Consider the following 27,557-nt stretch of genomic DNA (forward strand, 5'->3'; position numbering starts at 1 on the left):
CATTTCACTTTATTCTCTGTGAATATTTATTCTCTTCTGATTATTCAAACCTTGGTCCTGGTGTTCTATTTCAGGCTCACAAAAAATTAATTTCCTCTCCCCCCCCCTCCCATGAGGCTTACAAGATCTGCTTCAGACCGAATACATTTACCTATTAACTCCTTCCATTTTGTTTCTATTATTGTTTGGTTGTGTCTCTCTCCTGATGAGCTGTACCAGAGTCCCTTGAGGAAATACATATGTATTCTATTCCCATCAGCAGAATCAATAACGTTCTCAGTTTGAAGGTAAGCAATGATCTAGCCAGGAATACCAGAGGGAAAAATCTCCATGCTCAAAAGCTTTGTTTTGAGAACCACTCTTTTGCTGATTTTCTTGTAGACTGACACTGACTCTTCAAAGTTGTTTCAGCTTTGTGTTAACATGTTTGGGTTAGTGGAGGGCTCTGGAAGGCATTGCTGGGAATTGTGCAGGTTTTCCTAACAGCAAAAAGCTAAATATCCCAAATAACCTGAGGGGGCATTTTTTAAATCATATCAGTTCTCCAAGATATCCTTTCAGAAACAGAATTTTACACTTTTCTCTGTTACCTGCTCCAGTTTGGGAGCTGTTGGCTTCTGAAACACTGGTCCATGCTGGGACTTGTGTACCCTCTGTCAGTCTTTATTCTTCTTGGTTATCTGGAGGTATTTATCACTTTCCTGAGAGAAGACGTCAGCCCTTTGTACAATGTATTCAGCTGCTCTCTGGAGAGAGCACTCCGTCTAACTAAGGGAAATCATTGAATATCCTGAGATGGAAGGGACTAACAAGGATCATCAAGTCCAAATCCCTAATAGCAGTCTTTCTTTTGGACTTTGCCAAGACAAATTATCTACCCTCCTCTTTTCTCTATTTCGTGAGAATATCAATTTGAAGAAGAATCACAGAATCACAGAATATTCTGACTTGGAAAAGACTGACAAGGACCATCAAACTCCAACTCCTAGCTCTGCACAGGACACCCCAAGAATCACATCATGTGTCCAGGAGTGTTGTCCAAACGCTCCTTGAACTCTGTCAGGCTCGGTGCTGTGACCACTTCCCTGGGGAGCTTGTTCCAGTGCCCAACCACCCTCTGGGGGAAGAACCTTTTCCTAATATCCAACCTAAATCTCTCCTGACACAACTTCAGGCCATTCCCTCAGGTCCTGTCACTGGTCACCACAGAGAACTCATCAGGGCCTGCTCCTGCTCTTCCTCTCACGAGGAAGTTGTAACTGCAACGAGCAACCTCATAGCTTTGTAAGTATGTAAGTAAGCGGTTTTTGGGGTTTTTTTGTCATACAGAAAGTCGATTTCTTTAAACAAAGTGTTTAGAAAAAAACCTGGCTCATTAGTGCATAGGCTTTTTTTTTTTTTCCAGAACATTTAATGAGTTAGGAGACCATGTGTTGCATAAATGTTAAGACAACTAGTAGGTACTTCTGGGTATATGAGGGGGATTGGAGAGGCTAAAAGGCATCGAGATGATCCAAAGAATACATTAAATTCAGGTAGAATTCAAGCCAGTAACTTATTGTGACTGCACAACGTCATGTTTTGTTCAGTTCATTTCCAAACACAAATGGGTGTTTGAGTAGCAGTTTTTTGCTGCTGTGGATGTAAAGAGTCCCCTCTGCCGGGTTTGCATTTATTAGGCCCATAGGCCTGATGGCTGCCCTCATAAAACCAGGGTTAATACGCGCAGGCCCCACGATCCCCCCCCCTCAGACCCTCCCTGGGCCCCCGCCGCGGCCGCGCACGCGCCATGACCTCCCCAGCCGCCCAAGGACTACAACTCCCAGAGGCGCCGGCGCGGAACCCCCGCCGCCCGTGTCGCGATCGCTGGTTGGCGCAGACTGTCGGCGCCGCATGGAAGGCCGTCTGTGATTGGAGGAGACGGCGAGGGGCGTGGCGCTACGAGGTTTAAGCCGCGGCGGGCGGATGGTGGCGGTTGTTTGGACGTTGGGGCCGTGAGGCCGCGGCGGGACCCCCCCCATCCTGGGAACCCCCGTCCCGGGGCTTTCCCGGCGGGTTTCTCGCCGGGTACTCCCCGCCGCCAGCCTCTCGGAGTGCCCGAAGCTCTGCCGTCCCCCACCCGCGGAGAGCCCGGCGCTCCGCAGGGGCGCGATGAGCGCGGCGGGGAGCCCGCGCTGCTCAAGGTAGTGAGTGTGGGGGAGCTGCTCCTCCCGGGACACCGGGGGTCCCGGAGCTCTTTCCTTCCTGCTCGGTGGCCTGGTTTAACGTAGGGCACCCTCTGGCCCGCTCTTGTGCCTGCTGTGCTTCCTGCCTTTTACACTTTTCCATTTCTGCTGTTCTTCCTCAATAAAGCGCTCACCTCGTGTCTGGGTTACTTCCTTCCTTCTGGTGTTACTTACTTTTCTAAGTGTGTTAAGGCATTTTTGATCGTGCGGCAAGTTCCTACCTGGAAAAAAGAAAACCATACTTTTGTATATTTAACGCTTTTCTATAGTGCCGGGAGTTAAGGAGCTTGGCACGTTTTCATGGATGTGCATTGGGGTTCTGATCTAAGCAGCTTTGGTGAGTGGCTCCATAAAGGTCACCACTGCCTCAGTGCCATCCATCAAATCACTTTATCATCAACATTCTGGCACTGGTCCCAGGGTCAGATTCCAGACTGTGTTTTCATTAAGCAGATCTTTGGTAAAGAGGCTTCTGTTACTCAGGGTATCATTTAAAAAATGAACATTTTGGATCAACATAATTAACAAAAATAATGCTTTCCAAGGCAACTGTGAGCCGTGCAGCTCTATTTGCAAATTTGGTGCTTGTTTAGCAGATTAAATGTTTGAATGTCGTAATTATTGTTTATAAGAAAATACATGTAATCATGCATGTCCTTAATTTGATTTGCATAATATTGACTTGCTCTCCATCTAGCATTTTAATGTAAGATACAAGAACTTGGCAGGCTGTACTTCACTACTGAGGATGGACAAGCCATGTGGATAAGATCAAGTACACCAGAAAGGAAAGCACGTAGATTCCTATACCTACACCTTAAATTGTAGTGGCTGGTGCTTCAGTTATCTTGAATTATTGCCTTTATTCAATGGTCTGTCTCTAGAAAGTGTTTCTTTGTCTGGGTATCAGATAGTGACTGTCACAGATTGTTTTCCTGCTCATTTTACAGTGGCTTCTAATTGCACAACAATGGACTCTTTGTTCTCTGTGTTCTGTCCTTCTGCTCTTTCTTCCTCCTCTTTTCGCATTCGCCCTCCCTAAATAACCTATGAGACTTTGCTTCCATAACATTTTTTTCTCCTTATTCTGTAAGTTAGCCCCTTAACCACAGTATTATAAACTTGCAAGCCATTCTATATCAAAGGTTTTGGCTCTCCTTAATGCTGTGACCACCTGTTATACCCATAGCACGGTCAAGCTAATCTGCGTTTTAAATCGCATCTGTGTAAAAATTTAAAATCTGTTCAGCTATTTTAAAAAGTGTTTGAATTTTCTTGTCTGAAGCTTACATGTCTCTCTTTCTGTCCAGGGCACCAAACCCCCATGTCTCATCCAGATATGCTGACTGCCAGTCTCCAAACCAGGAGGACTTTACTCCTCTCCCTTCCATCAGTGAGCGCTTGGCCCGTCTCCATCCTTCCCGGGAGCTGCTGGAATACTACCGCAAGAAGATTGCTGACTTTGATGAGGAACAGGAGGATTTGGTAAAAAGGCTGGAGAGATACAAAGAAACGTATGATGATCAGGTAGGGAACGAGTTTTTGAGCAGTGGTGGACTACATATCCTTCCACAAACTTAGTATTTTTCCTCGGTTGAAAACTCAGCATAGGTGTCTCCAGATTTACCAGTAATGTGGTAGAACTGAGCTATGAAGAAATAAGTAGATTTTGATTGTCTAGCTGTCCTCTGTCAAAGCAGACAGAAACATACCTTCTTCTAAAGTTACCATAGTTTGGTTATATCTTCTCAGTGGGGTTTTTGCTTCTGTTTTTTTTTTTTTTTCACTAAGACCTGAATTTAGATGCTCATTCTCTATGTTGTCCAGTATCTTTCCCTTTTTTCTCATAGTAAAGGAGTGCTCTTTTGTCCAAATGTAATAGGCTTGGAGATATGGATATAATCTGTATTTAACACAGTGGAATTCATAAGCATAGCAGTAAACTACACAGCAAATAAATGAGAGTTTAAAAGAAACTCCAAAACCTACAAATCTGTCTGTAAGAGGAAGAAATCTTACAGAATATCTGTAAGATATTCAGTGTTCTGATATGCCTTACAGCATGTATCTTTCTAGCAGTCATCTTGATAATTGTGGATGGTCCTTTGGGAATAGAGTGATCACTTCTGAGGTGACTAAGGTGTCTCCTCAAGTACTGGCCATGCTTGAAGCAGCTTGGGGAAATACGTGCTGTTCAAGTTACTTTCATATGGGGAAAAAGAGGGGCAGGTTCCAAAATAGTGCTTTCTTTCGTACAAGAATGATTTTCTAAAAGATTTGTTAGTTTTCCACACCAGGTAGAAAATAATTAATGTAACTTAGTAACTAGCCAGATTTCTCAGTGCTAAACCATACAGATACTTTAATTTGTATTATTCAGTAATTTATTTTAAAAGCAAGTGTTATTGCAGAGGCTTTGCTATGTTTTTGTTGATGTCACACTCCCCATACCTGTGCTGCTCTGACCACCAGTGTGGAAGTGCAATCACTGGAAACTGGAGACCCTTGCTGAGGCCTTATTGAGCTGTTGTGTAGTGACAGTGATTCCTGGGGCTCTGAACTCCCTGCTGAAACATTTTAAAATCATTTTTCCAATACTGCCCTCAGCTGGTCAAATATTATAAGAGAATAAAATAATTCACTTGAGCTGGCTGTTGTTCTATAGCAGTTATAGGCTCAGAGCACAGGCAGTTTGAAGTTCGTGTTGCCCAATGCTCTGTGTCATTTCAAGTACTTCATTCTCTCCACTCAGCACAAGTTGCAGTGGGAAGTCCGTCAGCTAGAAGAGGAGGTTTCGAAGTTGCAGAAGGCTTTGAGTGATATGCAAGTCTACCTTTTCCAGGAGAGGGAACATGTCCTTCGTCTTCACTCAGAGAATGACCGGCTGAAAATCAGGTGTGCTGTCTTAGGTGGTGTGGGCTGGGTCACAGGCAGCAGCAATTGCATACACTGTGTGCTAGTTCTCATCCAGATCTGGGGTCTTCAGAGAAGCAATTATGCCACACTTCCCAGGGTGGGCTCTGTTGGGATGCTAAATATGTTTCTACTTATTATTCCTCCTATCCTGGTAGTAGAAGAAAGAGCAGAAGTTTAACGTAGGTTCACATTTTGATTGCATGCTGTCAGTTTGAATGTGAGAGTTCTGATTGAAGCTGACTCTGGTGGGTTGACCTTGGCTGGGTGCCAGGTGTCCACCAAGACTCTGTATCATTCACCTCCTCCCCTGGGCAGGGGAGAGAAAATATAACAAAAGACTCACGGGTCAAGATAAGAACAGAGAGAGATCACTCACCAGTTACTGTCATGGGCAAAATAGACTTGATTTGGGGAAATTATTACCAATCAAATGATCTCAGGGCTGGAGCACCTCTCCTATAAAGACAGGCTGAGATAGTAAAGGCTGTTCAACCTGGAGAAGAGAAGGCTTCAGGGAACCCTTACAGCACCTTCCAGCACTTAAGGGGCCTACAAGAGAGCTGGAGAGGGAGTTTTACCCAGGAGCATGTAGTGACAGGACACGAGTGATGTCTTTAAATTGAAAGAGGCTAAGTTTAGATGTTAGCAGAAAATTCTTCACTATGAGGGTGGTGAGGCACTGGAACAGGTTGCCCAGAGAAGTTGTGGATGCCCCATCCCTGGAAGTGTTCAAGGCCAGGTTGGATGGCGTTCTGAGCCCCCCTTCTTAAATATCCCAGAGGTACTACCACCATTGTGATGGGCTTGACCTTGGCCAGTGGCAGCTCCGTTTTGGAGCTGGCTGACATTGTCTCTTGAACATGGGGGAAGAGCTTCTAGCACCTTGTTACAGAAGCCACCCCTGTAGCCCCTTGCTACCAAAACCCAGATGCAGATCTTGCATCTGCCTGGCAAAAGTTCCTCAGCCATAAAAACACTTAAGTTGGAGTAGAAAATACAGACCAAAGCAAATAGTTTTCCCTCACTCTGAGATCATGATGTCAGCCACTCATTTTTAATGCCATTTAGTTGGGGAACTGTGATATAACCCATCATACCAGACAAGCTGCCAGTGGCAAAGGAGCTCCCAACCTTCTTCAGAGTATTTATGAGTGATAGTATCAAGTTTTCTCTTAAAGATTTAAGAACTTAAGTCAAAACATGTGTTGCTGTTCTTTGGCACTTTTCAAGAGTGTGATGAAAAGTCTGACACAGTCCTTAATGTAGTTTGCTTTAAAAACAATGGACACTTACAATCTAAAAGTTCATAACTTTCTAATGAAAATTCTTTACCACATGTGCTATTGTTGTATCAACCTATGTAGTATTGTCATATTTGAAAAGAGGATCTCCAATCCCAGCAGAATTGGTGGTGTTCTTATTATATTGGCCACATCCATAATGTGTTCAGGAAGCTGTTTTTAAAGCAATATTCTCAAGAACTGCAACAGTTTAGAGAACTTGCAAGCATTAACAAGTAATGTCTTGATGTATTTAAAAAAAAAAGTGCTTTCTTTGAATTCCAGGGAATTGGAGGACAGAAAAAAAATTCAGCATCTCCTGACTGTAATGGGAGCAGATGAAGAAGTTACATATTTTCACAATGAGCCTCCACATAAGGCAAGTTCTCATTTTTCTGTAGAACTCTGCTTTGGATTGTAACATCTGTATCCCAGAGCGACCACAGACCAGATCTGTCCCACAGGTCAAAAGTTACTAAATGAGCCCAGTACAGGAGGGATCTGTAGCAACATCAGGTTTTAGTATAAATGCTGAAAGGTAAGTACGAACAAGCACACTGAAAGTAGCATCAACCTCCTTCTACCTTCAAAACACACCTCCATGTCAACCTCCTGAATGTCAGATAGGAGTCTGAAGTCATCTGGCAAATGGTCATTGAGAAGATGGAGAGAACACCACAAGAAGAAAAAAAAAGTGCTGAAAGCGACTGGGTGCAGTGTTTGAAGATCAGCTATCTAGGAGTGCCTCTCTTAGGGCCTCACGCAAGAAGAAAGTGGCAAGGTTGCTGCAGCATTTTCCTGGGCAGAAGAGCCATCCTCTCTAGGCAACATTGTGTCACATATTTCAGAATTATGGTTAAATTGATTAAATTGCAGTACATGTGAAGTGCAGTGTAGCTGAACCTTTATAAAGTCATAAATGATTTGGACAGAGAGAGTATATGATGGGAATATAGAATTTATCTTGGAATAAGGGGCAGAAAAAGGCTGAAATATGCTGGATTGTTCATGGTTGCTCTGCACCACCCAAGTACTTAAAAAATCTTGAAGCTTTAAAATTCCTTGGTTTAGGGTAGCTCTAAAATTAGTGCTATTATGTAATATTGACCTAAAGATAACCATTGGGGTTATAACCTGCTGTCATGGCCTTTTTTTTTTCTGTTAAGCAAGTTTCAGTTGCTTAACAACTCAACAGTTGAGTTGTTTCAATATTCTTGACACTTGCTTTTATCCCAGGCTTGTTCAGTAGCTTGAATGAATGTGCTGATAAATGAAGCTCCATGTTTCTCTGTCTTGCTGAGACAAGGAGTGTGAAAGAAGGAAATAACATGATCTTCACCTTCCTCTTCTCCTCTCTATCCCCAAAATGCTCCTTTCCTGCTGAGGGTGCTGACTTTCATCCTAATGAAGCTGGAAAAGGCAGAATTACTTTCCACTTGTTTTGGTGAAAAAAATAGAGGCAGAAATAGCAAAACTCAACCATGATAAAGGAAACTTTTCAACATGGACATTACACTTGTGAGTGTCTTCCTTGTCTTGTGGTAGGAGTAAGGTAATACTGTTCTTTTGGATACCTCATTTTAACTTTTTAAGATTTGTTCTTGACTTTTCCTTTGGAGAAGTCAGATGTTCAGTGCAGATATCTTGTTTCTCTAGGTTACTGTTCTGCAAATGCCAGCAGAGTCACGTGAACGAGATGATGCTTCCAGCCCAGGTACCACATCGAGCTGGCTGACAACAGCTCAGCTACTGATACTTGTTTCTCTGTGTCTGTCTCCAGTATACTGGAGTAATTCCTTCCTGAAAATGCTTTGGTAAATCTCTATCAAGTTCCCTAAATGTCCATGTGTGGACATATACATGGAGTGCTCTTGGCTTCCCTTCAAAACCTTTTCAAATAAGCTCTTGTGTCCATGATCTGCCCAGCTAAGGAAGAGGTTGGTATGACCATCAGGTGGCTGTTCTGGAAGTATGCAGGTACCAACTGGACAGGCACCTTTGCCACAGCCATTCCAAGGCATGAGGTTCTGCCTGACTTTCTGTAGACAGTAGTGTGTATTTGTATGCCTACATACTAATTTTTTCCTTTGCCTCATCTAAATTGACTGAAATTAGTCAACAAGCTCAAAACTCATTCAAGGCTTGATGTCTGTGCAGCTGTGACATCTGCCTGTTCATCATTTATTTAAGAAAATGTGTCAAGTTTACTTTCTATATATGCCAAGATAATTAGTACGTTGCCTAAATACTAAACACTATGATGTGATGGACTGGGATAAAGTTATGTGATCACCTTAAGTTGTGAAATTCTTTTCTTTCAGCTAGCCCTCCTAGAAGTCCTTGTGACTATAGCAGTGGCAAGCTTTTTTCTGTTCCTGTAGGCCCACCAGAACATACAATATGTCATGCTTGGAAGGGTATTGCAAGTAGATTGGAAAACCCTTTTCTACTTTTGGTACATTTCTGCAATAGGTACCGAGAGGAGCACTTCAAAAGAAACAGTACAAGGAGGAAAAACAGAAAGTCCTGAGAGATATCAGTGTGTAAATCAAACACTTCTACTACAGGTAAAAGCATTTGCTAACCAATGGACATAATTCCTGGCTTGCAGAAAATTGTGATAAAAAATATGCTGTCTGCTTAGATAAGATGTAGATGTACCAATTTTATCAGTCCTTGCATCTTAGTATAGATTCACATTTTCTGTCAGTTTACTTAACTGTTTCTTTGCAGTGAATGTAGATTTAAGAACTCTGAAAGCTTTATGTAAGCAGATGTTCCACTAATGTCAACTGAAATATGTTGCCCTTAAGTATAGAATGTGTAATTGATGTTATCTCCCACAATTTGATAGTGGTCATGAATTCACACTAAACCTTCTGAAGATCTGCAGGGTTGGGTGTTTTGTGGTAATCTGACAAAAGCAATGTGTCTGAGACAGTATTAGGCAGCCCCAATAAGATGCACCTGTACCATGAAATGTTCCCTTTGTTAGACTTCAATGAAAGGTAGCATGACAGAATGAAAGATAAAATGTGCAGTATCATTAACTGGGGAAGGTACCAGAAGCTGTATGTAAAGTATGAGGAAGGATGAATCAAGAAAAGCAAATAAAGGACTAACTTGTACAGCAGTTATTGGTGGTGGTGGTTATTATTATTAATATTATTTGTTCAAGGGTGATGTTGACTGACCTGATGGCCAGTTAGCTATCTAACAGCATTTATTCTGGAACAAAAGCATCATTCAAAATTGACATAAAAATAAGCAATCTAAATACACACCAAGGTTTTTTTCCAGATAGTTTCTAACATAAAGGCCAGATGCACATTTTTCAATTATTTGCTCCAGTGTATCTCACTGACTGTGCCCTAGATCAGGATTCTTTGCATTCCTCTCCTTCACTCTTTATCTTGTTTACATTTAGTAATTAATTCTGGTTGAGTAATTTCTTTTGTTCAATATATGTGGACTTGCTGCCTTCCTAGAATTTAGGTATTTTTATATCACCATTTCATTGGAAGATGGTAGCAGAGGAATGGAAGCGTCTCTGCATATTTCACAGGATTTGTCAAATGTAATTTAATCAATTTAAATCTTTCCGATATCTTCAACCTATTGTTGCTGTTTCTGGTATGTCTCTCTTGCCTATAGCATGATTTTTTTAAAAATGATTCAGTTGTTTGGAATCCTTAGCATTAAAACAAAAAGAAAACTTGAGAAATCAGAACTGCTAAAGATGTTATCAGGTAGAGTCTTTGATCTGAATCTTGAAATTTAAGAGACTTGCAAGGACAGGAGCAGAACTGGTTTGAGGTCTTGTTCAGCAATGTTTGCCTCTGCTTATCCAGATCCAGGCCTTGCAAGCTCAAATAGAAGAACAGACACGATTATCCAAGGAACAGGTCGAGGCACTACTAGAGGACAGGCGGATTCACATGGAGGAAGCTGAAGTCCAGCATCAGAGAGACCAGGAGAAGATCAAAGCTATAACAGAGAAGTGAGTGTGAGAGAATGACCACAGTGTAGTCATGAGATGAGAAGAGATGGAACAATAGAAATGTTATGACTTTGAATGTGTTGCTCCTGCAGCAGGCAGAAAAGCTAATTATGCAACCATCTGGTAGTATGTGTGGAAGATGATGAGTGGAGTAATCTACATATTAAAAATCCTATTTCACATAGGAAGAATAGCACTTCTTTCATTAGATGATAAGAGCTAAGCTGAGTAGGGGAGCACCTATCTCTTTCTTCCATGCTGCTTCCAACTTGCAGTGAGGACTGCGGAAATTAAGGTAGGAACTAGGAAAGAAGTTAATTAACTCCACTGGGATCCCTTTTTGCAGGCTCCAAAAGACACAAAATCTCTTATATGAGAGTACCCGTGACTATCTCCAGCTCAAGTTTGATGCCAGAGCCAATGAGAAAGCATGGATGGCAGAGAAGGACTGTCTGTTGAGGCAACTTGGCAAAGGTCTGGATCAACTTGTTTTCAATAGTCCGTCAGGACAAAAGAAGCATAAAGGTACCAAGAAGATGCATCGAGCTGATGATGGAGCTTCAAAAGTCCAAAGCAAAGAAATAAAGGTAATTTTTTTGTCCTAGATAGAGGCTCTTTAACAGTTTTTAACTCGAAAATTGCAAGCATCTGGGCTCTGGCTCAACAGGCAGTAGCTAGCAGCTGTTTCAAAGCTGTACTGGCTTGCCATAAGTTACATTGCTTTTGGCACTAATCTAAACCAAAACTTCTCCTGCCTCAACCTCAGCATTGCTTGCAAATTTCAGATGAAATGTGTAGTTAGGATTTATGGTTGTGTGTCACTGGCAGTTTCTTTCATGCCCAGAACAAATCCCTAGTTCTGTAAGTCACTTGATATGTGGGGCCAACGGTTTTCAACCTGCTGGTTGCACGTGGCTTTCTGTTGGTGCAAGTGCTCTGAGCTAATGGACTTAGAATGCCATGTCCGGATCTTCCTTGCTGCTGTCAGGGGAGAAGGAGTCCTTTCTGTTGATGTACTCCAGCTCTTTTACACTAGTCAGGATTTTTCTTCCACTTCTACTATACTTCCAGTGAGAAGCTGAGAGATCTGAAGTGGGTAAACAGGCAATAAGGAAGTGGAAAGTAAACAGGCAATAGGGAATGGTTTTCATCTACCACTGAATGCAGATGCTTCTGAAATGCAGTACTGGGAAACGGCTGTGAAGAGGAGAGTTACAGCATTAGTTGAATATTATTTTTAAAGGGAAGAGGAGAGAGTTCTTTAACTGATGATGAGCAGTCATATACAATTTAACTTAATTAAAAGGTTTTGGTAATGGAAATAATGGTGGAATATTGTCCACAACTACTTATTTCATTAGCTGCAGCTCCAGTTGTTAGTTTTTATTTACCTATCATATTGGCAATTTTATCACACTTGCTTTTCCAGAGCAGGGGAGATTTTGTAAGCAGAGTCTTTTGAGTTCATTCCTTCTGTTTCTCCTATGTCCTAGTCCCTGCAGGAAAAGCTAACGCAGGAACAACACCTATCACACATGTACAGAGAGCAGTGTGTCACCCTGGAAGGCGAGCTGGCTAGGATTCGTGAGGAGAGAGATGCCGGGAAAGAACTCTTTAAGGTAATTAGTCTGTAATCATCTGCTAGCTATGTGATGATCTTCAGCCTTTATTTTGTATACCTTATTGAGTTTTCATCTCCATAGGAACGCTCAGAAAAGATGGGGAAGCGCCTGAAGCTGATGACTCAGCGATGTGAGGCCCTGGAAAAACGTCGTAGTATGGAAGTAGAAGGCTTCAAGAATGACATTAAACAGCTTCAGCAGAAACTGAAAGATGTAGAGAAGCAGATTTACAAGGTTGCAGTTAAGCATTTCTGAGGCAGGCTATTATGGGCTTACCCTATAGAGCTGTATGCTCAGTATTTAAATGCACTATTTCCCTAGAGTTTAGGAAATAATTTCTTTCCTAAGTGCTTCTTTAGATATCAGTATTTGACAAAACTTGCCTCTTGTGTATTTTACAAAGTAAAAAACATGTCTTTGTTAATCAGTCAGGCACTGAGCTTGTCAGGAAGTGTCCTGACTATGCATTAGCTGAGTATTATTCTTTCCACTCTGAAAGTTCTTACGTGATAGCTGTAGCTCACTTTGCTGTCTCAAAATTGCAGGGCAGTAAAGTAGTTTGATTCAGAAGTTTATCCTGCAAAGAAAATGATGGTTTGTTTTCTTTCTGGGAGCCATAGCGTTTGGTTTGGGTCCAGTAAGAGCTAGATCATTGAAGTATTGTGAGTATTCTATTTGTTACTTTGTTAATATGTCATTTGTAACTGCAAAAATCACTGCGGAAGCAATGGCTGGAAGTTGATTCTGTGTACTCTGTAGTAGCTTCCAGATGTGTAGATGAACATCAGAACAGCTTAGAAGGGAAGCCACAGCCTTGATGTTGCTGGGAGTTTGAGATATTTATCTCAAGCATATGCTTGAGAGGATGATCCAGGCATAGCATAAACTCACTTTTTGCCTGTACTTTTGGTGCACAGTTCAGTTTCCTCAGACTAATGCATTTATTTTGACTAAAGGCCTTGGGTTTTTTATATTTTGTTGTTGTTGTTGTCGGGCTGTGGGTTTTTAAACTTTATTCTGTAAGGACCAAACAGCATATGCAAAAGGGGGGGACATTGCCTGTGATACCCTTACTACAGACCTGTATGTTTTATATCTGTAGGTGTGCTTTTAATTGTACTCTCCATTTCATTACACTGTTAACCACAAGAGGGCAGGGGAACAAAATATTTGCTAGAATTCTCCAGATTGATTGTTAAATCCTTCTCATCACTTGAGGTCTGATGACTACATTTTGTGATTTGCATATTAAAATCTTTGACCAAGAACTACATGATGGCAATAAGAAACCCTGGCAGGTCAAGAAAATAAAAGTGTTTGAGAGTAGTTTCCAAGCCCGTGCCCTTGAAAGTGACTGGGCTGGCATGCTATCCAGTTCCAGAGTGACAGGAAATGTCAGCCCTGGCCAGCTTGCCATCAGGAATTCTGATTATCCAGCAGCCTTTGTTCAGCTCAGTACAGGCCATATGTCACTGCCTGAAACAAGGCGTTGTACTTGAACTGCTCTTGAACCGTGTGCAGTTTAGGAGGCAGCAGGTCTGGCACAGCAGCTCACCTCTAGTTTTAGTAGGAAAAGAGGATAAAATGTCATCACATCAGGTGAGGTACTTAGAGCTAGGTACAAGTTACTTGATAAATATTTTAACCTGCCTCTTTTTGTGGGTCTCTAAGTAATACGGGAATTAGAAAGGAGTCAACAGGCTGTGGGTAAACTTGGTTATGTTCTATCCAGATTTCTTCCTTGCCTGTAATATAACACCATAATGTTATGAAAGCTTTGCTCTTTATTTTTGGTTCTAAAGCACCTTTCTATTGGTGATGTGCATTATCAAAGTGCCATTAACTTACACATCTTCTTTGGTAGCTGCAAAGGGTCTCCTTTGGAGTTCTCTCCCTCATGCACTCATCATAATACTCTCTAAATTGTATTCTGTACAGCTTTGTTCATATTAATCTGGTTTTCTTTCCCTTTTTAGGTGACTCTGAATATGGGACCAGAGCAGGATCTTGCAATTCTACGTGAGGTCCGCCAAGGAAACAGACTAACACGTAAAATTCAAGGACAACTGAAAGACTTAAAAACAAAAATCTTCTGTTTAGAGAATGAACTACGGGTCTGCTGAGGCTGAATTGTTAGCTGACATCCTAGTTTTGGGAATGAGACGTTGCCAAGTGGAATAGTCATATGCAAGAGTAGCTCCTGCTTGTCTGTTTCCTGGCATCCATCGACAGAAAGTTTGAGGAAATGTGCAGTTAATGTCATAACAGTGTATGAGCCGTTCCCAGAGTGCCAGATTATATGGCTGTTTCAGCTGAGAGATGGCACCTGGTAAGACTGACATAGAAAGTACATGATGACTGATATATCAGGAGTGTGTGTATGACTTCTTCTTTCCTTCATATCAGTGTATACTGGCCTTTGCCTTTATTTGGAGCATATTATAAACAATATATGTGGTTATAAAGAAATTAATAATCATAGAAGGATCTAGTTCAGGATCTGAATTTTGGCTGACCTTTTCCTATGTGAGAAGCAGCTTTTAAAATAGTTTAAATGGTTACTGTTTTGGTGCTTAGCACTTCAGGATGTAACTGGAGATTTTCGTTGGAAAAGACTACATATAGAAGCCTGTACTAAAATGTATTACATCTGACTCTCCCCCGACAGCATAACTACTTTAAAATGGCTCCCCTTTGCTTGGTTCTATGTAATTGGAACAAACCTGACTGATTTAATATGGTGGGAAAAGATAACCCATTATAGAACTCACCTGCAAGAACCAGCAGCATAGAACATGTTTTGAATGCTTGGTAGGGAGGGAGGTGCTGCACTATCAAGTTTCATCTTCTTGTCCCCTTCCTCCCAGTGTATCTTAACACACAGAGGGCACCCATAATAAAAGGGATCAAGTATCTTCCTTAGCCACCACATTATCTGTTGTTGTAGCTCTAAATATCATGGTTATGTACAAGGAAATCATGATCAACTTCTGCTACAGCACTTGTTGCTACTGAACTGCAACAAACTGTGGTGGAAGAGCAGGTGCCTAGTTGCTCCATGAACTGTAACTCTAGCTATGTAATGATTCTCTAGCCATATGATGATTATCTCCATACCAGACATCACGACATCGCAATTCCAGAAAACAGATGGAATCATGAAAAGGGTTACAACAGGGCTTCAGCCAAGTTCATAATTGCAGGTGTTCATGTTTTTAGTGTAGCGTCAGCAAATCTTGTCCACCGTGTAGTCAGAGAGCAGATCTGTGTTGGAAAAGGGATTTCAATGCCTCTGTTTCCTACTTTACCTTTTCCTACCTTGTTTCTGAAGTATACACCTTTTAGGCTACCAGCACTCCCTTTCCCATTGAAAAGAACTTGGTATGTGAAAGCAGGCAGTTTCTTTTTGACATGGAAGTGGCCATGGAGATCCTTATTCAGTGTCTGAGATGTAGATATGCCAAAGAAGTTTTTGTGCTGTCAGGATTTGGAGAAGAAAGAATCATTTCTATAGTACCAGCTAAAGCAATGAGGGAGGGGAAATGCCCTAAAGAAGTCAAGACTTGCTTCAGTTGTCTAACCTATTTGTGGCAAGCTTGCTGTCCCTTAGGGTCCTGGACTGTGGCTTTTATTTTGTCTATGTTCTTGAGGTCAATTCATCACAGGTTCTCTGACAGTCTGTGTCTGGCTGCTCAGCACTGCAGCTTACAGGAGGCTGTTTTAAGGTATGTAGCACTGGTTAGTTTAGCTGAAAATGCTGAACTGCTCAGAAACAGGTTCATAAACAACTTGAGTGCCAATGCGATGTGGACAGTTGAGAAAGGTTATTTAATGCCATCCATCTTTTAGTCTCACTCTCTCTTAGTTGACTAGTTCTTTCTTAGAGAAGTCAAGCTAATTAAAGTGAGTTTGTATGCAAAATAACATACTGCTGGTTTGAAGATTAGATATCAAAGTTATCTCAGGTCCTGGAAGGCTGCTTCTGAAAATTGCTACATAATGAAGTATTAGCCACTTATTCAGCAGGATCCATCTACTTAAATTTCAGCTGATGGGAAACTACCAAAAAGTCTCTTTAACCTGGATTCCTGTTTAGTTTCAACTCTTTCAAGCTAAAGAATTGCCTTTGAAATTATATTTTGCTCACTTGAAAACCATGAAGTGTGAATGGCTAAAGACTTCAGGCTTTGACAATTTAGGTTTGTAAGACTGAGAGGAAGTATTGGGGGAAGAAGGATGTAAATGTTTAATTTCCTGCCTGCCTTACCAATATTCTTTATTACCTGAAAGACTGAACAGAATAAGATGACAATATTCCTAATATATTTGCTGATGTGTCAAAACCAAAGTGCAGCTTGAACTTGATTCCTAATTTGTTTCTAGGCTATGAACACTTCCTATTTGAGGCGGAGGGAAATTACAGTATTGCTACTCAGTAAATCCGTTTTATTTGGAGGCTCGAATATTTGTCCAAGTGCAGGAAGTGCAAAGTATTGTACGTGCTCTTTGTGTGACATCATGTGATCATGTGAAATGTTGCCAAACAAATGTGGACCTTCATGCCAAGAACTGCTTTAAAAAGCTAAGTGCTTCCTACCACTGACAACTCCCCTTTAAGATGTCCATAAAGAATTATTGGCATTTTCAAAAGGGTTTCCTGGGAGAGGTTCCACTACCTAGTTTAGTCAATTTTTTCCCACAATTTTTTGGCTAGAAATCAAAAAATTTACTCCAAAGACCAATGAGCTTTTTTTGCTAGTTTAAGTTAGTAATGTGTGACTTGTATCATTCCAATACAGCTAAATGCCAGGTTATGAATGTAGGAGCACAGAATTTTGAAAGATCTCCAAAATGTCTGCTTCTAAGAATATGGAGACTATACTACAGGATTAAAGGTTAGAACTGGACAAATGCTCTTATTGTGAGCCAAGATATGAAAATGTCTCTTGCACAAATGGGAGAAAAATGAATAGAGGAAAACCTTATTGTTGTGCAGCTTTATTTAGGTACGGAAGGAGTGCGTACGTTTTGGAAGGAATGTTGGAATATTGGCTAAGGCACAGAACCACAGATGATTCAGTGGTAGAGAAAAGGTTGTGCAAGAGCTCATTTTATATTACATTAAGAAGCCTGATTAATATACATGTCTCTTGAAGACAAAAAAATCTACCCAAGGCCTCTCTATCCTAGCAGAGCAAGGCTGAGCAAGAACAAGTAGCCTGAATCTGAAGTTAATTTTAAAAAGCGTACATTTTTAACAGGAAGACTGTGCTTTTCCCCCTCATTATAACTAGTTGTGGAGGTAACAAATTCTCTATCTGCAAATCAAAAAATTATTTCACCTCTGGAGAAGGTACCTTGTTTTAATAAGTTACTGGGTTGGACACATTAGAACTTAATGAAATATAATAACATGAACTAACAGGAAACCATTTAGTAGTTCCTTCTGGCTTCAAACCTATGATGTATTTATATGCAATATTTGTAGGAGTTTTTTAGTATTCATGCAGTTGCCTTAATTATAGGACTGTCTGCTGTGTCAGCTAACCCTACACAGCAAGGTTACACAAGGTAAAAAACCCCAAAATTCAAGAAAATCCCTTGTGATCTTCCTGTACCACAATCTGAAGTAATTTGTAACTGCACTTAGAAAGGCAGATTAACAGCTCTCATAGGTGTCAGAATAAATCTAAACAGTAGTATAGTATGTGCTGTATTTAAATTGCCTATGTAAGCAGGAGACACACACACTTTACCAGTATGGATGGACTCTCCAGGCAGCCTCATATACTGGAATTGAAATGTCTCTGTATGTAGGGCAGGAAGTAATTCTTTGATAAGTAGATACTTCTTCTGAGACGAGCTGGGAGCAACGTGCCTGTGTACTTTGTTCTGTTCATACTCATGAAAAGTGATGTCGTTCAGACTTTTAATGACAGCTCACAAACACATTCAGTTTGATACACTAGAATGTATATGTACCCACTTGGTCAAAATCTTAATAAAGATGTCCCATTTGTCCCCATTCAAAGTGGCATCGTAGATCATTTGTAGACAAGGGACACTTTAAGATTTTTCTTTAATTTTTCTGCAGTATTTTGCTTTTATGTTCTCAAGTTGCTTTAAATTGTAAGAAAATATCCCTTTTACTCCCTGCACAGTTATTGTTAAATTTGCAAGTCTCGCTGTAGAAGTATATACATTTTTTAGCCTGTGGACTGGGTTCATGCACCAAAACATGATTGGATACAGTGTAGAAAGTGTGAGAGGTGGAAGCTGCAATGATCCCTTCTGGCTCTTTGGAAGGTTTCAGGCACAAAGAGCAAAGTTTGTTTTGATTCTTAGGTTGCATCAAAAGTTAAGGACTTTCTGTTTGAAGCTGGCCATCAGAGGTAACTGGAATTTAACTCACTAGCAGGAAATATTTCTGCTGTAACTCAAGTATTTAAGAAGAGTGGAGTGGACTTCTGGTATTTCCCGTTTAGCACCAAATGAACTGCTGGAGAAAGGGCATCTTTGAATATGGGTTAGAGTGGCTGCCCTTCAAGTAAGCTCCAGAAATCCAGCTTTACAAACTGGCTGTTCACTTATTCTGACTAAATTGCATTTTTTAAGAATTGCGATGCTGTTGGACTGGGGACAGATTACAAATGTGTAAATATAGATTATTTGATTTTATTCAGAAAACTTAGAAAGGCTTTTAACACAGAAGTGCTTCAATGTTAAAGCAAGACAATGATTTTACTGCACAGGTGTGAAGGGATTTGTTGTTGAAATGGATTTGATTTTAATAAAAAGCTCTGGATTTATCCTGGTGAAGCACATCCAGGAGGTGCTCGATTCTCCTGTAGTGATTCAGAGATTGAATTGCCTTTCTTTCACTGTAAGTGCTTCTAAACCATCCAGTAAAACAGTTTTTCCTCTTCAATCCTAGCTCAGGTAGACAGATATCTACAGGGGATGCTGTTCATCAACAATGTTCTGTTATGTCCCTAATAACAAGACTGTGGAACTTCTTGAAAAGTAAGGATGATGAGCACAGTCACTTAAAATACAAACCAAGCACTAGTACTTTTAAGACAGGGAAAGGAGGAAATTTAGGCAAGACTTCAGATTTGAAAGCATGTATTTCCAAAATGATGGAATACAAAGATACATCATTATGGTAAATATATAAACCATGGAAAGTCTTTTGAAAGTTCTCAGCTTAAAGTATATAAAAACTTCTTTCTGCAAGTGAAAACGTGCTCTAGATATCAAGAGATTGTTCTGGTGTGCAGGAAGTAATTCAGGTCTACTCCTGGGACAGGACCTGCAATCAGAAGGTACTCCTAGAGGTACTGGGTGAAGTTCATGTGAAAATGTGCCCTCCTTACTGAGGAAAAGGAAGGGCAGCCATTTCTATGTAACTTTATTCTGGACAGTTGGGGCTTGAGACCTATGGAGAGTTACACAGTGAAAAGAGAGAATCATGAATGAGGCTTTCCACCCAGACAGGCAAGTTGTAGGAGAGCAATGTCAGTCAAAGTCAGTGCTGAGGGAGCACAGCCATGTGTACAGCAAAAGGAAGTCTCAAAACCCAACTCAGGTCAGCTCGTACAAATGTTGACAGTGTAACTGTACTGGTAAAATATAACTACCTTAGCAAAACTCACTGTATCAGCACAACTTAACTGGGCAAGGAGGTCCTTTTGCTAATGGGTTGTTGATTGTGGGACCACACTGATTCCCTTACAGTGATGTTCAACTGTGGCATTAACGGGGTTTTTTCTGGGATTGCTCCACCAGTAATGCCTTTTAGAGCCCAGTCCAGTCCTGAGGAGCCAAAAAGGGAGATAATGGGGAACTGTGTCTTCAGAGACTGCCTTTTCCTCTGAGAAACACTTCTGCCTTTGAGCCATTTCGATGAGGAGTGTTGAGATGAAATTGTTGTTTGTGCTTCAGAGCATGGCTGAGGCCAGGAAAAGGGGTGTGGAGCCACTGGGATGGTGAAGTCTAGGGACAGTTGGGTATCTTTGGTGTGGAGCTTGTAATTAGTGTTGAAAATCACACAAGAAAAAAGAAGGGAAGGAGCAAGTGGCAGATAATTGAACCCTTGGGGAGCCTACAGAGAAAGGATTGTTGGCATGGAGCTAAAAGTAATTTATAGAACAGAAAAACAGTTGTTAGATAACTAGAAGCAAAAGTATAACAAGGAGAGGCAGGGATGTACAGAGATGGATCTAGAGAGGGGAGCCGGGAGGAACAGGAGATGTGCATTAAGTGCTGCACTTGTATCAAAGGCTGCTTTTATCATGAGGAAACATAGCCAAAATGGAAAACAAACAGCAGCTCAAACAAAGCAAAAAAAATACTCCAGTAGGCTCCTTTGGCAAAGAGTCAGGTTCTTTGAAATGCGTATTCAGGGTAGGCTGGGAGAGGTGTGTTCTGAAACCAGCGATCTGTTATATCCAAGGGTGGTCTGTCAGGAGTGCCAGCTCCCTGAGTCACCTCCATACAACACAGACCCTATTCCTGCATCACTGATTCCAGCTGTTTCTTTCCCTGATGGGGTTAATCCCACCATACAGGATTATTATAAACTGTGGTTTCCACTGCTACCATATTGCACCCAGTGAGGATGAGAGATGTGGCCATCTGGGCATGCACTCATGTGTCTTGGGGTGCTTGAGAATTTGGGAATATAAGACTGCTGGTAGACTTGAGATAATAACATTTATGTGAGGTGGTTTTAAAACACTACTGTCAGTGGTAATGTTACTCCTGGACATCAGTGCTTTCTGCAATGAATAAGTGGTCCAACATTAGTTATTTTAAGTACAGTGTATAGCTATTCAAATTCCTGAGTTCACTATTTATTACACATTCAGATTAATTTTGTTCCTTAATATTGTTCTGTTGTAACTATATTGTAACAGATAGAAATCACCATGCCATAGTCATTTTCTTCATTTTTTCTCCAGAGACAAGAGCTTTTCTCTATCTTCATTATAGCATAGTTCTATCAGGAAAAAGACTTTGTTTCTTTAGAAGTCAACAATACTACTGTTAGCCTTTAATTTTGCTTTTCCCTTCCCTCCATTTTAGTACCATGTTCAAAAGAAAGAAATGTGCTTACTTATTTTAATATGCAACAAATTTCCAAAAAAGTGCAGTTGTAATTCTTCAAGCATAAGGTTGTTCATTTAAGAAATGCAGAGAACTTCCTGCTAAGAATACATCATTCAATTCTCATTCTTTAAATGGCAAATAAATTTTAATTTAGATCTGTATTTATTACACCTTTTTCTTAGTATTTTTTCTCTTTTTTGGAACAACTATAAAAACTTTGTTTATTTCTCTCATGTCAGATAAAACCCAAACCAACACTCTACCAAAAAACTCTAGCAGTGAGTGTCTTGGCCTCCTGAGATGCCTGCCCTCCAATGATTAAAGTGGTGCACAGCTCCCTGTTTTCAGTTGTGGGGGTACCAGGGGCCTGGCTGTGAGCAGCCCTTTCTGTTTGTACTGGAGGAAGTACCCCCATTATTCAAGCTTAGATGGTGGATGTACATCTGTGGCCTCCAGTGAGGTAGGAAGGAGGAACACAAGTTCAAAACCTGCAGAATGGACTGCTTCACAGGGAGGCTGGGAAGCCCAAGGGCGGAGGCACTCACCAGCCTCCCTCACCATGGGGTTTGTTTCCAACTTCAGAAAAATCATGTCTTTCCAGCTCTGCATTGAGATGTAAAACTCCCTGGATGTGCTTTCCCTAATCAAGAGAAGGGAGATAGCTCTGCAACCTTTGTGAGACATTCATAAAAAGGAAATCCATCATCTGTTGGTCCATCCCAGTGTGTGACAGGTAATAGCAGTGTCTCTCAGTGCTGCCTGGATGCTGGGAACACAGTGTACAGCACTTGATGCCAGGGACTACGGATGCTGCTTCAGCTCCCGGTCCGTGCAACACTTGAGATGCTGGCACTCTGCCAATGTCAGCCTGTCCCTCCTGGGACTCACACCACAGTTCCGTGTCCCTCAATGCCATTTAAAATGCCTTTGGCACGTTTTCTAAGCCAAATAACAGCAAGTGTTCTTCTAAGCAGCCTCCCACTTTAGAAGGCTCCAGTGGAAAAAAGTCACAAAAAAAAAAAAAAGGTCTGTCGTTATTGCATGCATTTTCAAAACTAACTTTAGCCGAAGGGTTTCTTTTCATGGTTCCACACAGCACAAGAGCTGCATCTCTACAGAAGCAGAGCTGTAAAGGGAAACGGTTGTTGCCAATGGCCCAACACTCACATCATACATATTTGGAAAGGGGTAGTTCTGGACTGGCTCCCCTGCTGGCCGCATGATGTACATCCCAGACAGCATCTCCCACTGTCACTTCACCCAGGAGCAATCAGTTCGCATCCTCCGAGACACCTTGGTGATGTGAACGAAATCAACAGCATGGGAGGGACTCTGACAGTCACTTCGAAAGCGTGCTCGAGATGTGTAACGAAGCACAACGTTCACCCAGGGAAGGTCCTGTCCTTCCTATGGGCCTCCGACATCCTCCCTGCGGGGGGTCTGAGCAGCGTAACATCGCGTCCAGCCAGCTGCTCCGGAAAGCGGGTCTGGAGACTTCACGAGCCCCGTTCCTCCTCACCGAGCAAAGCGCTTCCAAGCAAATACACTTGTTGCACCAGCCGAAAGACGCTTTAAGATGGATTCAGCTGCGTGTAATAACTGTGTGAATTTGAATTGCCCTCTCTCATCCTGCTTCGCTCCGCTGGGAGGACGGGAAATGATAACGCCTCTTCCCGGAGGGATCCCCCAATGCTCCCGCCGGCACTGAGGGAGGGTTGGGAGCCCCCTTCGCTTCTGAGGCGACTTTCCCGTGGCCCTGGCAGGAGCGGAGACCTCGGGTGGGGTGTCCCCGCTCCCGGCCCTCAGCGCGGCCCCGACGCGGTGCCGGCGCAGCCCCCGGCCCGGCCCCCGCGGGGCGGAGGCAGGTGCGGGGGGCGGCGGCGGAGCGGGCCCGGGAGCTGCCCCGGGAGCTGCCCCGCGGGGGCGCGGCGCCGCCCCGCACCTGGGCCCGCCCCGCGGAGGCGGGCGGGGGGTCCGAGGCCGCCGTGCGGTGCCGGGCCGGCGGGAGCGGCATGTCCCGGGGCGGCGGGGGCCCGGCGCCCTGAGCGGCGCCATGCGGGGCCGGCTGCTGGCGCGGCTGCGGCGGCGGCGGCTGCTGCGGCTGCTGCTGGCCCTGGGCGCGCTGGCCCTGGGGCTCTGGGCCGCCTACCTGGAGCTGGTGGCCACGGCGGGCGGCGGGGCTGCCCCGGAGCGCAGTGAGTGACCCCCGGCGCGCCGCGGGAGGAGGGGAAGGCGGGGAAGGGCTGGAAGGGCGGAGGGGGGGTCCCGTCCCTCGCAGCCCGGCGCGGCCCTGGGGGGTCCGTCCCGCTCGGGAGCCGGTGCGGAGCCCCCTCTCCAGGCCAGGGAGGGACGAGGGGTGAGCGCAGCCCCGCTGCTTCCGGGGGTCGGAGCGGGGCTTTGTCCCCCAGGATGGAGACGGGCGTTGGGGGTTTCGCTTCCCTGCCTTTGGCCTCTGGGCGCTCGCCTCGCTCTGTGTGGGGAGACCTGTCCAAATGCGACCGTGCTGGAATTGCAGAGCCCGGAGACACGGGCTTTGAGGTGTCTCTGGTTCTCGGTGCCAATCTGGAAGGCAGCAAAGATGCTTTGAATATCGCTTTGATGCGAGGAGAAGCGTATGCAGAGGAGGAGGGAATGCATACCCTGGAGAGGCGCACCGCCCGCCCAGTAACGGGCTCGCTTTGTGCAAACTTTGAGGAGAACGGCGGGGATGATGCAAAGTGCACTGAGCTTCTTCTCCCCCCGAAGTATGGCAAAACAGTTATTTTTATCAATGACTTGTGGGTTCTTATGCTTCTCCTTTTTTTACAGTTACAGGAAAGTTTCAAATGTCTCATTTTTTTTTAAAGCCTATGATGCTGTTGGTGTTGTTTTTAAAAGAATAGCAGTGCTTGGAGTTAATCTAATTTGATAATAGTTTCTTAACTGACATGAGTATTCAACTAATAATACTTTCCGGTATATTGGTCCCTTCTTAACATGTTATAAACCTCCTAATTCTTACTTCTATGAGTCAGGCTTGGTTTCAGTCTTAAAGCTTTAAACTGTGGCTGTGTGGGGAGTACCATGAATGTCTACTCCCACAAAGTCCACTACAGGACTTCAACTTGTTCATTTGTTCTGTATTATATGTGATGTTAAGGCTAAAATCATACATTTATTGTTCCAGCAGGGTAACAAATCTGATTTCTTTGGTTAGGATAAATCCTCTAGTTGCAATCTGCTTTTTGTGCCTGGTGGAATTCCTCATTCCTGGTGAAATGAGGAGATGGGTTGCACTACAAGTCTACTTTGAGTTACATCTTTTGCACCATCTCACCAAGCCTCTTACTGTACTCCACTTTGCCAATACCCCTTCCAAAGTTCCTTAGACAAGACTGTACAGGTGTACAGAGGACTTGTGTAGCACAGCAAGGGAGAAAACAAGCTGCTCAGAAGTATTTAAAATAGTGGTTATGAGGGGAGAGGGGCTGAGTCAGGTGTTTGGAGCTGTACAGGTGATGGTCTTTTTTCTGCCAGCAATGCAAAGGGAGGTGGAGGGGATTGGAGAAATGGGCAAAGAGCATGAGGACAGCAGAGATGTGCAAGAGCAAACAACTTTTTTAATGAATTGGGTTCTTCCTCTTTGCTTTTAGACAGGGTTATTTTTACATCTCTGTTACAAAAGTCATTCTGTTATAACATTGAAATGGAAAGCAGTGACATGATTACAGTTATTAGCAACTAAAACAGAAGATGAGAAAAATAATTACTTTGAAGTTCAATTATATAAAAGTCCAGTTTCTCCCAAATCCACCGGAGACGTTGCTGCTCATTGCGTGCAGAAGGATTAAAATGCTGCTGGAAAGGGTGGGAGGGTGAAACCCTCCAGCTGGCAGTGCCTCGCAGCTCTGCAGCATCACGGAGGGCTGTGGTCACACTGGGCACTTGGTGTCGTGTTTTCTTGGCCTTGTGGCCAGAATCCTGGAACCTGCTAACAGGAGGAACGTTAATCCGTGACCCTCCCCACCCTTCCTCTTGCCCTACTACCTCTACAAGCCTGTTTTGTTTTAAAAGAAATCAGAAATCTGAGCGAAAGACAAATAGTATTTGTTTTCTTTTGCCTGTTAAAACTAAGTAATGTTTTCTTCTCTGGGGACAGGGATGGCTGTGTTTGTGACTCCACGTGGTGACTCTTTCCGAAGATCCCAGGGAGCTAGTGTAGGAGGGAGTGCCTCTCAAAGCAATTAATACTTTCCCCCTTGTTTCTGCATTGTGTTCCATTGCATGTCCCAGATGAGAACCCTACTGCAAATCACACTTGGGACCAACCAAGAGCTGCCACCTCAACTTATCTGATGCAACAGCCTCCTCAGTTATTAATGATAAAATACAAAGGCTGTTTATTGGGTAATTCTTCTAAGCAAAAGGCTAAGAGGCTTCTCCATTGGGGCAGAAAGAGGAAGAGCTGCTGGGCTTGGAAGGAGATCTACAGGAGATAACTGTTTCTGTCTCCTGTATCTTCTTGTCTCCCTAAAAGGCATTGTAGAATAGAACAGTCAGTATCTGAAAAGCCAAGTATGTTTTCTTTTTCCAGAGAGGTGAGTCTTCCTCATGAAAGGCTATAAGGAGGCACAGAAAATATTCCTTTTCCTCTCAGCCATGCATGGAATGGAGCAGAAGCCCCTGTGATACCCCCTTGCTCCCAAGTCAGTGCCTTAGAGCAAGTCTTTAGGCATGATGGATCCCTCCCCAACTTTATGCTCCTCTCCGCCTCTTCACCCTCCAGATGAGTGGTGGAGAAAGCAAATGTCAGATGGTCGGGGTGAGTGTGTTTGAGTAAGTGATACTTAAAAATTGAGGCCCTGGCTCTCCTTCCTTGATGTATGTGCAGCTCTGCTATGCAACAAATTCAAGCATATAGATAGTTTGGATAAAAGAGAATAAGGAGTCAAGGAGAATATGCTGTAATCGTCGGTATCCATTGGCATCCATGATGCTGCATCCCCACGTGCTGGGGCAGGCTCTGGTGTGAGGTTCACTTTGCTGTAATGTCAAAGTCAAAGGTTGAGGGATCAGCCTGAGGTGCAGACCTTGTGCTTGGTGTACACCATGGGTTGGGATTCATGTGGACAAAATTGATCTGGGCTGTTTGTGGCTGTCAGGGAGGTTGAGATGGAGAAGGACAGAGGATAGAATGGGTTCCCTTTGAAGGTGATGCTAAAATGAGCAGTAGTCTGGTAAAAGATAAAAATTTGTGAGCTTTATTGACAGGACTGTTCTCTCATGGGCAGGAGGGTGTTTCCATGTTTCTATTGTTGTTGTGGGGCTTGCCTTTTTCTTTCCTTTTTTTTTTCTCTTAATTGAGCATGTTTGACTGGTCTGCTGCCCAATAGGTATTTATAGGAATCTTAAACGTGTTTACAGCTGAGTGAAGAAAAACAAGTAGGCTGATGTGAGTTGAAGATGGGCACCCTCTTCACATGAAATGTGGCCTGTTGTCATCCAAAACAAGTTGTAACAGGCAGGATACAGCCTCCCTGCCAAGAAACCCGAGGAGCTGGAGACAGTCTGTTTACTCCTGCTGCTGACAGGCCCTAACCTCTGTGGAGTGGGCTCTCCAGTAGGAATGTTTTTCTCATCTTTACAAGCTGCTACACAGCACACTTTGCTCCTGCAAGTGAATGCTGGAGACGGGAAAACTTTATTATTTCAAGGGTGAATGAGGTGTTGGCAAGGGAGAAAACACCAGGAAAGCACAGAGGTCTTGAGAGCAAGGTCTGCACCCTGCCTTTACTGCTGTTTGCCCCTGGCTTGGCAGCAGAGCTTGAAGGGACAAGTGCAGCAACAGGTCTTCCCCAGGGAAGACCCCCCACTCTAAGGCACTGCCACTTCCCAGAGCTGCTGCAATGCTGTTTGAATGGAAAAGATGTTGGGTCAGGCAACTCTTCCTGCTACCTCTGGTGTTCTCTTCTGTGCCCAGCAGTGCCTCATCTGGCCCACCTGAGCAGAAGGGTGTGTCTCTGAGGGAGCACAGCTGGTGTCAGTGAGCTGTGCTTGCAGGCAGGATGTGCAGTGATCCCCCTTTGCTTTAAAATCCTGTGTCAACGTAGTAAAACCCAAGCCCCATCCCTGAGGAAACTTGGAGGTGAGGTCATTGCCAGCCGTTGCTGTGCAGAATCTGGGGTTTTTTCTGCTGCAAAGACCGTGGTATCTCAGGAGTCTGTAAATTGTTTGCACTGATTTCTTTTATTGCAGGTGTGAGGGTTACATTGAGCCAGGCACAAGCAGGGTGTGCAGGATTAGATTAGAATCCTGGGAGGTGCAGCTTGTAGGAACAGGGAATGAGGGGGGGGCATTCTTTAACCTGCCTCTCTTGGCTGCTTCAACCTACCCCGGTTCCTCCACATTTTATTGTTGTGTGTAA

At 43.2% G+C, this 27,557-nt stretch overlaps 2 protein-coding genes across 4 annotated transcripts in view; both read left to right on the forward strand.

Moving 5' to 3' along the window:
* Positions 1-1,945: 1,945 nt before the first annotated feature.
* Positions 1,946-25,779, forward strand: CCDC77 (coiled-coil domain containing 77). 3 transcript variants are annotated; one of them, XR_001873119.1, is made up of 12 exons: positions 1,946-2,183; positions 3,536-3,752; positions 4,978-5,120; positions 6,707-6,800; positions 8,078-8,135; positions 8,894-8,988; positions 10,273-10,421; positions 10,768-11,008; positions 11,915-12,040; positions 12,125-12,283; positions 14,020-16,377; positions 25,769-25,779. XR_001873119.1 is itself a non-coding variant. In XM_017804868.1 (11 exons), exons 1-11 carry the CDS (start codon positions 2,152-2,154, stop codon positions 14,164-14,166), a joined length of 1,461 nt encoding a protein of 486 aa, XP_017660357.1. In that variant the 5' UTR covers positions 1,946-2,151; the 3' UTR covers positions 14,167-21,307. The 3 variants fall into 3 exon arrangements, 2 of the variants coding, with proteins under 2 accessions (XP_017660357.1, XP_017660358.1); XM_017804868.1 differs by lacking the exon at positions 25,769-25,779 and having other exon boundaries at positions 14,020-21,307; XM_017804869.1 differs by lacking the exon at positions 25,769-25,779 and having other exon boundaries at positions 1,947-2,183; positions 12,125-12,277; positions 14,020-21,307.
* B4GALNT3 (beta-1,4-N-acetyl-galactosaminyltransferase 3) overlaps positions 23,208-27,557 on the forward strand; it is a 62,920-nt gene continuing 58,570 nt past the window's right edge. The window contains exon 1 of the mRNA XM_017804607.1: positions 23,208-23,349. Within this exon, the coding sequence (XP_017660096.1) occupies positions 23,208-23,349 (142 nt within the window). The remainder of the gene's footprint in view (positions 23,350-27,557) is intronic.

The sequence above is a fragment of the Lepidothrix coronata genome, unplaced genomic scaffold (genome assembly GCF_001604755.1).
Source record: "Lepidothrix coronata isolate B3197 unplaced genomic scaffold, Lepidothrix_coronata-1.0 Scaffold10, whole genome shotgun sequence".
Taxonomy (NCBI): domain Eukaryota; kingdom Metazoa; phylum Chordata; class Aves; order Passeriformes; family Pipridae; genus Lepidothrix; species Lepidothrix coronata.

Coding starts and splice junctions, on each gene's coding strand:
- CCDC77 (XM_017804868.1), top strand. CDS start 2,152: ATGAGCGCGGCGGGGAGCCCGCGCTGCTCAAG. Junction 8,989..10,272: donor ATCAAACACTTCTACTACAG/GTAAAAGCATTT, acceptor CTGCTTATCCAG/ATCCAGGCCTTGCAAGCTCA. Junction 12,284..14,019: donor AGCAGATTTACAAGGTTGCA/GTTAAGCATTTC, acceptor TTCCCTTTTTAG/GTGACTCTGAATATGGGACC.